Here is an 11,788-nt window from a genome sequence, read left to right as displayed (position 1 = left end):
GTTTTGGCTTTTGTTCTCTGGCGTGTCACTCGACCGATGCTGTTCCTGTCACAGGCTACGAGAGCAGCTGGCTGGCTGGTGAAAATTAGTCTCGTTGTCACCGTGTCTGACATTTTTATACCCCATCATTTGTTTTCTCATTTTAGATGCTGCTTCTTACATTTCCCTGTTGTGTTTCTGCTGAGATTTTGCTTGTTTTTCATCCTCCCGTGACTAAATCTCACTTGCGTCTCTTCCCTGGCATTGCAACTCAATGTCTCCTTGGGGCTCCCATAGCTATAGAAGTCCCTTAATTGACTTCTCTAGGATTATGAAAAATGAGCTGCGCTTTCAAATGGCTCATTTAGCAGAACTGCTATCACAGTGACTGTTACTTTATCTTCAACATATTAAAAGGCCTAGGTGCTCTTGATTAGGAGCGATGGGCTGCAAAGCCCAAGCTACCAGCATATGACAGCTGGCTGCTAATTCGCCGATCCATCACTGGCGACTTTGAGGTGTTTGGCCATTCCTGTGGGAACATACAACATATATTAAGCTCCACTAGCATTTATAATAAGATTTCACCATGAGACAAATTAAAAGGAGAGGTAAAGGAGACATGCACATGTATGCAGGCACACAGCAGGGTGATGTAGTGGTTAGAGGCCATCCTGTAACAGAAAGGTCACTGGTTTAATCCTTGTAACAGCCATGTGTCCCAACATGTTCACCAAGTCGCTCTGTATAAAACCATCAGCCAAGTGCATGCACGCAACTCACATACAAGCAAACAAAAGTTTGCATACAAACAGTCTTGCACACACACACCCACACACACTCTCTCTATTTCTCTCTCATACATCACATTGCAGAATTGAAGGGGCAGTAATGCTTAAGCAGTAAGGCTTGGTCTTGTCCTGTCAAGAACCAAAGCAACACATGACTGTATTCGGCCTAAAGAAGTGAAAGCAAAACATGCGAGTTCAAAGGTCAACAGAGAACATGTCACAAGGTCAACCTTCAGGTCGGAGTTGGCAGCGTGAAGCTGATAGACCATGATGCTGTCAATGATGAAGTACCTCTTTTTATTCTTTCCTCACCTAAAAGCAAGCTGCGTCAAAACTTGGCAGGATGTTCTGGGGAGAAAAAAGGGGCTACCTGCACAGCCAGGTTCTGCTTGGCTGAGGCTCTAATGCAGGAGGACATGGCCCCGACGGAAGCAGCATGTCCTCTGAGCAAGAGCAATTATGATAACCATGCAAGCGGAAAGGCTATAGCCAGGAGAACAGGGAGAGAGCCTTTGATCCGGCAGGCTGCCTATTTAAATCACAGCTCACCTTCGCTACTGACGCCATCCTCGGCTAATGTAGACGGGCTCTTAAAGGAGTCCGAGCGCCGGCTCTGCAGACTCCTGTGGACTCTGTGATGATGTGCGTCTGTTTTGCCCTGTAAAAACACCGCTTGTTTTCCCCTTCCTTCCTCCTCATCAAAGACGAATAAAGGTGCTTTTAAGGACAACTGATGGACCGGTGAGTGACGTTTCCTTTGACCGCCATTTAGACGGTATGCGTTGCCTGTGGGGACACATTGAATTGGGAGCATCATGAAGGCTCTGAGGGAACAGTAAGCTCAATTAACTTTCTATCAGAACAGGGTCCAAGTCTTTGTGGAGCTCTTTGAGCATTTGGACCAGTCTGTCCTGATAGCTCTAGACAAGCTAAATCAAACCCCCAAAAAGTTTTTGAAAGCACCGAAAAAAGGATCACACTCTGTTTGACCCAAGTCTCTGGATGCCAAGGTGGCGCACTGAGGGGAGGAATTAATGAACTGCGGTGGAGAAACTTTTCAGATGGTAGTTAAAAGCACTGACGCTCTATCCCCACGCTGGTTACAGGAAGTGTCATTCCCACAATTTATTTTACCACAGAGACTTCATAAAAGCTGTTTCCGAGTGATTCCACACATTCAATTAATTTAAAAATCTACCCGTAATCTCATACATTTTAAAAGTCTGGGAAAATGTGGACTTTTTCAGTTAATTAAAGTTTTGTTGCTGCAGTCAGCTTTATGGCATGTCGGATGTGCTGCTTGGCTTTTAGACCAGTTGAACATGTAGAACCAGCATTTATTATTCTTACATTATTATGATTATCCATCTCTATGCCAAAAACAAAATAGAATCCAAAAAATCACAATGACGGCGCACTCTCTGTGGTCCAATTCAGGAAAAAAAGACACATTAGTGAGTGAAACCTGTGAGTTTTTCCTGTGTGACCCCCATCGGGCAGAAAATTAGAGGTGCAACATGTCAGCGAGTGTCCAGGCCGGGTCGGCGGTTTCATTAACCCGCCCTGGTCCCCGCGGTGCAGCGGAGCAGCGCCCGCTGTTACCGGCGGCTGTCATGACAGCTGCCGCCGACCATCAGCGGCCTGCCGGTGACGTCAAAGAGCTGCGGTACAACGCCAAATAGCCGCCACACCCACCTGAGAGATGGCAGGGAGGTGTGGTGTGTGTGTGTGAAACAGAGAGAGAGAGTGGGAATGTGTGTGGCTGTGTGTGTGTGTGTGTGTGTGTGTGTGATGAATATTGAGGGAAAAAACTGGAGGATTGAGCTTCAGTTTAGAGCCAAGTGACCCACCCTAAAAACACTCCGCTGGGTCTTAAATCCTCTACCGGAGAGAGGAAAATGGCTGATGAAATGGCCTTTCTCCTGTATTGTTTGCTTTGGTGCCAACACTGGCTGAAATAGACTGTATTGCCTACTGTATATGGTTTCAAGCACAAATGCCTGTAAAGGAAAATATAAGGGTGATATATTTTGCTCATTCACAGTGTTTGAGTTTTCTGGGCTTTCAATCAGGTCATGCTTTTCACACACGCACGCACACACACACACACGCACACGCACACACACACACACAACAGGAGGTATACATCCATCCATTTCAATGGTGTTGTCCAGTGCTTCATTCTCCCTCAGTACACTCAGTTGACCAGGCCATTCAATCAGCTCAGTGGAGGTGCACTAAATCATGGTGGGGCTCGACTCGGCGCTCTTAGCACCTCTTAGCGGCTCCTGATCCCTTTAGCGAGGAGAGCAGAGGATAACAGAGAGGAATTGGAGAGATCTGGTAACAATGAACCCTCGCTGCCCGGGCCCCCACCGTGCGCGCCAGAGGCTTAGGGGGGGGGCTTACCTGGGATGGAAGAGGGGGAAAAACAGATGACTGCTTTTGCCAAATCTTCCTGTGAGCTCTCACCTCCGGATGCTAGCTAGGTTGTGGGAGGGCTACGCGGGAGGTAAAATCCCAAAAGGTTGTGGTTGTTTTCCGGATTGACTTATTTCACAACTGGGATGCAGAGCAAGACTGTAATAGACCCTTTTCACAAACATGGCTGGCTGACGTACTTCGGCTTCATCTTAGCAGGTTATAGATCGTTTCCCACCATTGGCAGCAATGTTTAAGCCAACTTTCTGTCGCCTCTGACTCTATCTGTGCTCACTTATTCTGTGTTTCAACATAGCGTATAACACAATACAGGTGTTGTCACTGACATATCCTTCTGTTTCTGTTGTCAGACGACTACACAACCATAAAAAAAAGTGATTTGACCGAGGATCACAAAATCCTAACAGCCCAGAAATTACGGTTAGCCTTGGTTAGCCAGTTAGCATTTTGTGACCGTTAGAGTCGTCTGACGGCAGAAACGGAAGATATGTTAATGACAGCACCTGTATTGTGTTATATGCTATGCTGAAACACAGAATAAGTGATTACAGACAGAGTTGGAGGTGACAGAAAGTTGGCTTCATTGTGAGAACCAATCTATACCCTGCTAAGACGGAGTGAAATTACGTCAGCCATGTTGGCGAAAAGTTTCTACTCTAAACTTATATCACTCATCATGTTCCTGCCTTTTTTATGGACATTTCTCCACCAAACAAAACACACAGCTTAACGAACACAAAGCAGGCCCAGTAACTCTGCAGCAGGTACAGACATACATTATGACTCATTTCGACTGATTACTATACAGCTATATGCTCTGAGAAGTAGCGGCAAAGCACGGCTAATTGGCTCTGGAAGCAATAATTCCCTCCAGCTGAAAGAAAATAGACGCTTTCCTTGGAGAGAGAGGTAGAAAAAGCACCACGCAATCAATTCATTACCTCTTCAGTCTATGCAGCGGTGTGTAGCATTAAGCTAACCTGTCGACTAGCAGCTAAGTGGGTGAGCGCTTCTGTTAAGGTCAACACACGCATTCGAGGACGTGCTGTCAGTCTGCGTAAGGCCAGGCCATAAAACATGTAAACATACTATTGTGAATAAAACTCAACTTTTGTCCTTCTACAGTATAGGTTCCTGCAAAATATGATGATTCAAATGTAGTAAGTTTTAAGGGCAGAGAAGGTACAAACTTTTCCAACCATGTTACACTTTTTATTTTAATTTTTTTTTAAAACAAATTGTCAGTTAACGGAAGACATTTGTTTCTATGCACGTGTATATGTGTGCATGCTTGTGTGTGTGGGTGTGTGTGCATGTGTGTGTGTGTGTGTTCCAATGACATTGCAAGAAAAGGCATCAAACAATCACAAGGACAGGGAAATTGCTTAAAATCCTGTCGGAGCGTGCACCGAATGCACGGCCTGAAACCGATTTTCCATTACTTTGTCACTTTCTGGTTTTTGAAACTTTAATACACCATGTCCCATTTTTGTTGTTTAAGCACTTTCAAATTTCCATGCTTCAGGTGGATATACAGTAAGGGGGCATTAAAAAGTCTGCTAAAACTGTATTGTAAAAACGAAGCCCTAGGCAGTATAAATGATTCACGCTGAACAACTTGTTACCACCTAGGATCTGCAGAGCTAATGCGACTGCTAATGGCTTCTCTAGGTAGTGTTGGGTGCATTAAGCCTCCCATAGCGAGAGGGGGGCTGGAAGGCTATATTCCAACACAAACCTGCCATGGCTTGAAAATAAATCAAGGTGTGTTTAGTGAAGAAAAGTCACTACAGTATGCTTTCGTAGAAAAATCCCAGATGGCCCAAAAGGAGTTTATGCCTTATGGGCATTTATGAGTCCGGGTACATAAACTTAACCTTGGCTGCGACAATGACAAGGCAGGGGAATATTCCTCATGCCATTTTACAATCCTTTATAGTTTATGACTGTTATTCCCCTCAATTTATGGCATAGAAAAGATAGTTTTTATTGTTTTGTTTTTTTAAGAAATTGCAATTTTCATGTATTGAGCGAATGTTTAAGTATGACTGACTACACCTTAAGATGCAGGGGAGCAGTGAGGCTGTTACCTCTCACTCTCAGAGGTACGCATGTCCCCCATCAACATTTCTGTACCATCAGCGTTTTTATTTACGACCCCGTCATCAATATCGCTCCCGCTCAGTGCGGCTGCCAGCCTTTACAACCTTCGTCAGCTGGTTAAGTAGATTAAATAAAACAGAAATGGCTCACTCAAGCTCTGCCTCGTGCAGCTACCATAAACCCAACTGTTCAGCAAACGAGCCTCTTGGAAAAAGTCCCCGTTTTGCAGCGGCTACTTTAACGGCCGAACTCGGAGGCTTGGCTCTGGAGTACGAGAGGGAGGCGCTGGAGGTGATTTAACATCGTTTGGCCTCCCCTCTCTGCTTTATTAGGAGGAGGGCTGTGAAGGAGAGGACCCTTCATCACTGCCTGCTGCATCTCTCACACTCATCCCTCTCTGTCAGCCTGGGTTAACTAGTGGCACCATTAACCCATCCTATCCTATTAGAAGGAGAACGCAAGGAGAGCCTCCCAACTTCTCCTTCAACTACATGACCTTTTGATCCCAAGGCTTCTACAGCTGAAGTTACTGCATGAAGTTACCTGCAGTAACTTCAGTGTGAGGCTGCTTGTTTTGCCGGGTATTGAATGAAATATCAACAGGGTGAGATTAAGGGGAGAGACCTGAAAAGACAGCTTGATGTTGTTATACAACAGATTGCACTTCGGTGGCTTCTTGACTCCTTTGATTAAATTTTCCAATACTGCCAATTCCCACTGAGTTCCTCCGAGGCAGGCTTTGCCATACCACACAGACACACACAGAGGAATTGGCTAGTGGATTAATGCTAAGCTGGTGAATCATATCAAACAATTACCCTGTTTTCCCACAGAAGAGGATTGAGGACTGTGATGACGGAGGCGACGAAGTCTCACCCCCCCCACCCCTCCATCCCCCCCGCACCAGACGATGACAGCAATTTCTGGCTGCGACTTCAGACACCGTGTGATCTGCCCGTCCTGTCCTGTCGTGCGAAAACACAGACACGTCTGTCTGCAGGCGGCCTCCCGGGACGCCACAGAGCACACATCAAAAACAAGCGACGACCGCCTCCTCTGTAAACACTACAACACAGAATAAACATCAGATGGTCACATTATACAACTGTGATCTATGCTGGGTGCTGGTGGTGTTTGAGGTTTCTCAGACCTATGCTGTGCTGTTGTGTTTGGCCACCAAAGACTGTCGATATACCAAGGATTTCATTTGAAAATGCACTATAGCCACTTTGGATTTTTTTAAAAATCTGACATCACTTTATATGATAAGAGGTGATTGGTTGCGTCCTCTAAAATGTTACCAATTTGTAAGCAAATGTGTTCAGGTAGCTAATAACATCTAAGATTAGCCATGATGAATTTTGCTTTCATGCTTGCGCTCCTTTTGTCAGAGTAGCTGCCACATTTTTCGCACGGTTGCTATCTCATTTCGGAACCAAACTCCTCATTAATATCAGTGATCATCACAAAGCGGAGCTAGTGTTTTCCTCCATTCCTCTCTGGGACTTATTCTCATTCTTCACTGTCACAAAGAGTGGTGGATTATAAAGCTGGTCGCGGAGAGGCTCACTGCCCTCGTGTCCTTTCCACTTCTTCATCACCGTCTCCTCCCTGACTCCTCGCATCTTATCGGAGCGGCTCCCGGGCCTTCTCCATCCCGTAGCCAGTGACCTCCCCCTGGCCGGGTGCCAGGGTGCCGATCACCGCATCTGTCTGTCAGCAGAATAGCCGGCTGATTAATGCTTTCACTGTGATCATTAATAAAGACCGCCTGGAGGCTGCTCACTCTAATTGAGAGGTACAGCCAGGGAAGCACTTGAACCAAATGAAAAGCAGGTTTAGGCCTATGTGACCACTTGGGTGTATGTTTAAAGGGGGGGGGGGGGGGGGGGGGTGCTTCTGACAGCCAATGATATAGTCCAAACAGTGCTCTCTATTGTTTATGCGATGGGGGAAAGACAGAGTGTATATAGACTGTATCAGATTTTATTTAGTCTCTTTTACAGTGCTGCATGACAGCAGCTGTTCTTGGGGGTCTGGTGTGTGCATGACTTCTGCATAGCGGTATCATCGCAGTACGATGATAAAGTGCCGGTGTCTGGGCCACTGGCACCACCGGTGATCCATGGGCACTCCGCTGGGCATAGCCTGACTACTTGGCCGGCTCATCCCATCTATCTCCCCTCTCCTCATATTGGCAGAGTGAGGGATTCTAGCGCTGCGCTCGTCTGTTCTTCAGACGACGGGGGGCGCGGATACACTTTTGTCGTACATGGGAGTTTGAAAGCATGGACATACAGTACAGGCATGTATGCTGACACACACACACAGCTGCTGTCCTCACCAGAGGAGGGCCTGCGATCATAGGGGAGGTAGAGAGATGCTTTGTCAGCTGTATTGTATCGAATCAGCTGAACACAGAAAGCTACAGACTGGAGACACGGAGCAAATGTCTACCATGCAGCACCTGCACTGGAAGAAGATAAATGGATAACCTAAAACAAAACCAGTCACCATCTAGAGGGTCTTTCCATTAACAATTAGTTTTCAGTTTGGAATGAAATTTAGTGTTACACACAGTCAAACTCAGTTCAGGATGATATTGGCCATTTATTAAAAACCAGATATCTACCATTCAGTGTCGTCCACCTCTGATATGATGGAGTTTCCTCCTTGACCACAGCTAGGAGAACATGATTTTATTATTGTTATTTTTATATCCGATATCTGACCAGAGAAATCATGCCAGTGTGGTGTGGGAGGATTTTACTTCACAGCTTCAGTCTGTAAAACCTGCAGTGAAACCTGCCTCACGTTGCCTTAAGGAGCTGCTAACCCGCCTACAAGAATTTCAATAGGGTTTTAGTGTCTCACAATGGTCTAAATGCTGTTTCTGAGGCTTTTCCACCCTGACAAGAATAACATTCTGGGGAGAAAACACTGAATCCTTGTAATTTTTGCCATGAGAATGGTCAGACTTAAAGATATTGTATACTGGCACAAAATATCAGTGACTCTGATCCAAAAATATCAGTATAAGTAAGCAAAAACCCATATCCCAACCCCAAAAGCCGTAAGTCAGACAATGCAAACTGCCAATACTGTTGTGTTGGCATCAAGGTTTATTATCCTTTATAATGTACAATATACAAAAATATAGAGTACCAAAAAATTCACAGTGTCTAAAAGGCAGTGATTACAGTCTACATGACAGGTCTAACAGTACACCTGGTAAGTTGCATAGAAGGGCACCGAGCCTCACATCGCAGGGGACAGAGCTCAAAACAGACCAATCGCAGAAGACTTGACTTGTTTGTGTCGTCCAATGAGACGCATCGAGACTTCTCCAGCCATGGCTAGACAGTTGGGGAAATCACAAAACGGTCTATATAATAGATTAGACATATATAACTTCATTAACTTGTGTAACTCCATTGCAGGTGATATTTTGAATGGTAGAGTATACAATAATGAATACTCTGTTTTATTATGAGTGCTAGGCTGTGTTATTTTCATTTCGAGGTACTGTGTTTGTGAATGGGAATTTGATATCGCACTGTGTTTTAATTGGACCTTATGTGTGTTTGATCAGCTGGGGAAGGTTACAAGCCACGGCCAGTTGGTCACATTGTGGAGCTCTGTCCCCAAACAAACCTCATGGTTGGTGTGTACTTAGCTGCTGCACTTTTTTAAACAACTATAAGGCTTTTAAAACAAACAGTGTTAGCTATACAATATACAGGTACATTTACATGATCCTAACCTCTTCAGGGTCATTAAATGGGCTGCAGAAGGCTGTCTCTCCTATATACAGATAGAGCTCTCGTCTCGTGCGTGTACAGTAGCCGAACTGAAAAGCATCGCTGGGTTAGCATTCATTGAACAGGCATAATAATAAAATATAGCTCAGCTGTGAAATGCCCTTTATAAACCAAGCTTTGACTATAAATAGTGTCTTTTCCCCCCCCCTGAGGGCCAGTGGCTCTCCTTAACTTACATTGATTAACATCTCATACACGAAACATAGAAAAACCAGTAGAATGCCAGGAGTGTCATTGACAGAATGTGGAAAAAATGCACATACCCCTTTACAGATCTCCTCATATATAGTAATATGTATGAAAGCATTTACATTGTACAAAATACAGAGTTACCCCCTTGCTCATTCAAGCGTACAGGCACACAGACAAAGAGATATACATGCGTGTGCAAGTGTACACCCCCCCCCCCCCCACACACACACACACAGTCACACACACACACACACACACACACACAGAGAGTCATGCGCACACGCATACACACGCACACACACATGCACACCATTCTTTTATCCTCACACAAGCATGCTTATAAGCAAGCATGATTTAGTATTGTTACGAGAGGGACCCAATGGATTTTTTGTTACAGTCAGATTTTGTAAAAACCGTATCAACAGTGAATATTTTGCCTCGATGTGTATATTTTTTTCCCTATTTGTTAACATTTCATGTATTGAAGATGCAATGGTTACCAAACTGCTTCAAATCAAGAAAAAAAGGAAAGAATGTGTCCATTCAGTGAAGTGAAAGATGAGAAACAAGAATTAATCAGCTATCCCTTATTTGTTTTAACAAAATATTTCCTCCTATGCTACTGCTCGTCTGAGCATAAAACAAATACTTCTTACCTTATATAAAAAAAACAAACATTAAAAAAAGAACAAGTGCCACTCTACTAGCTTATTCTACCTTGTATCATCATAGAAAACCCAATCCAGTTGTTCAGCACACTGGCCATATCTGATATGACCACCGAGCCATTTAGCACTCAGTAGAATCGATGCATCATTGGGAGAATCAAGGAAATTCCCTTCCAGAAGTCCTCATCATTCCCAAAAACAAATAAGAAAAAAAAAAAAATAGAAGAAATAGAAAGAAAAATCTCACCCCTGCCCTCTATTGCATACAGGCACCCAAGGCATTCCCAAAGCTTTATGTACAGTGCGCCGTCGATATAGACTTTCCCACAAACCCCCTTTGCTCTGCCTCCATCAGAGTTCACGAGTTAACGTCCTTGTCCGCAAAAGCGTCAAGGCGTGAGACTCCATTCATTAGCCGGTTTAGCGGATCATTCTTCTCTCCAACTCTGTGTCTGCGAGGAGTAATGATGTATACTGTGGTGTCACACAGCCGCCACCGCCCGGTGCCCCGAGTCCTGCGGCGACTGCTCCACAGAAACTTCACCGACTCTGAAGTTCTTATCTTCTCCGACTTGTGAAACACTAACAATGGAGGGCGAGCTTCCGCCCCGAACGACGGAGCTGATATTGATCTCTAATTTAATTCAGTATCGACTTCATTGAGTTTTCTCTTTTGTTGTTGTTCTCTCGCCGCGCTGAAGCAGGGACATAATGATATGCGCCGTTTGTTCTCGGTAACTGCTTTTGTTGTTGAGGGACTCGAAGTTCATTACAGGCTGATAATGTGGTTTAAGCATGGAGAGTCATAAAAATGTGACCCAGATCCAGGGAAAAGTGTTCTATTTTTTTTTTATGTTCTGTTCAAGTATGTCTCTGGAGTGCCGGATGTTTGATATTGACACCTATGCTGAGGTGTTTTGGTGGCAATACTCAGTCTTACACCGTAACTCATCATGCTGGAGTTTTCCACTGGATCCCCACACAAAGCACTGAGTTGAAACTGCTATATCCAGCAAAGACTCTTATAAAAACACACCGCCCGGCCGGTTGCATAAGTCCCTGACTCCACCGGGACGTGGAGTACATGGGCGTTGTCGTCCGCACCCACATCCCCTGCCGAGCGCTGATGGAAAGTTCCAGGTTTTACCCTTGAACACACAAACCCTACCATGCGGAAGAGACTATGGGAGCAGGGGGAGGGGCTGATGGCGAGTAGAGGAACCTGGCCAAGATCTGAGGAACGTTTCAGTTCGGTTCATGTCAGTTCGGTCGTGTCACCGTGGCGTCTGTGTGGGGCGGTGGGCGGAGGGCCGGCGGGGGGCGTGTCTCAGCTGTTGTTGCTGTGGTTATAGGTCCTGCAGGGGGAGGGGGAGGAGTTGGGCTGGTAGTCGTATTTGCCCAGCGCTGTGGGATAGTAGGTGGTGGTGTAGACGTTTGTCTGCTGCAGCGGAGTCGGGTAAAAGTTAGACCTCTCATCCGGTAGCAGGTTGTTCTTGTTCAGCGTCTGCAAAGACAGCAGAGAAAGGAGGACAGGAGGATTTTAGACACTTCCCACTGTTAGGCGTGTAGATTCAGTTATTCAATATTTTATGGCATATTACCAAACATTTTCAGAGAATCAGTGCACCGCTGCAAACAGCACACCTTTGCACACCATGTTCTACATTTTATGTAAGCGGTCACATAATGCTACAGTAATTCCTGCCCCCAAGTGTATGAAATACCTCCACTAGCCTTGAGGATACAGCTAGCGCATTGCAAGTGTATTTATAACCATGGCAGACCACTTTGA

At 45.2% G+C, this 11,788-nt stretch overlaps 1 protein-coding gene across 2 annotated transcripts in view; it reads right to left on the bottom strand.

The window, feature by feature from the left end:
• Positions 1–8,422: 8,422 nt before the first annotated feature.
• The window catches only part of sema5ba (sema domain, seven thrombospondin repeats (type 1 and type 1-like), transmembrane domain (TM) and short cytoplasmic domain, (semaphorin) 5Ba), a 117,873-nt gene continuing 114,507 nt past the window's right edge, over positions 8,423–11,788 (bottom strand). For both annotated transcript variants that reach the window (XM_071538838.1, XM_071538839.1), the window contains one exon: positions 8,423–11,500. In XM_071538838.1, coding sequence (XP_071394939.1) covers positions 11,324–11,500 — 177 coding nt within the window. In that variant the 3' untranslated portion in view covers positions 8,423–11,323. The remainder of the gene's footprint in view (positions 11,501–11,788) is intronic.

Source organism: Centroberyx affinis, unplaced genomic scaffold, assembly GCF_046629955.1.
Source record: "Centroberyx affinis isolate AG114_WGS23_722 - 3 ecotype Tasmania unplaced genomic scaffold, CSIRO-AGI_Caff_v1 ptg003356l_1, whole genome shotgun sequence".
In the NCBI taxonomy this organism is placed as follows: Eukaryota; Metazoa; Chordata; class Actinopteri; order Beryciformes; family Berycidae; genus Centroberyx; species Centroberyx affinis.
This window is presented reverse-complemented; position numbering and strand designations above follow the sequence as displayed.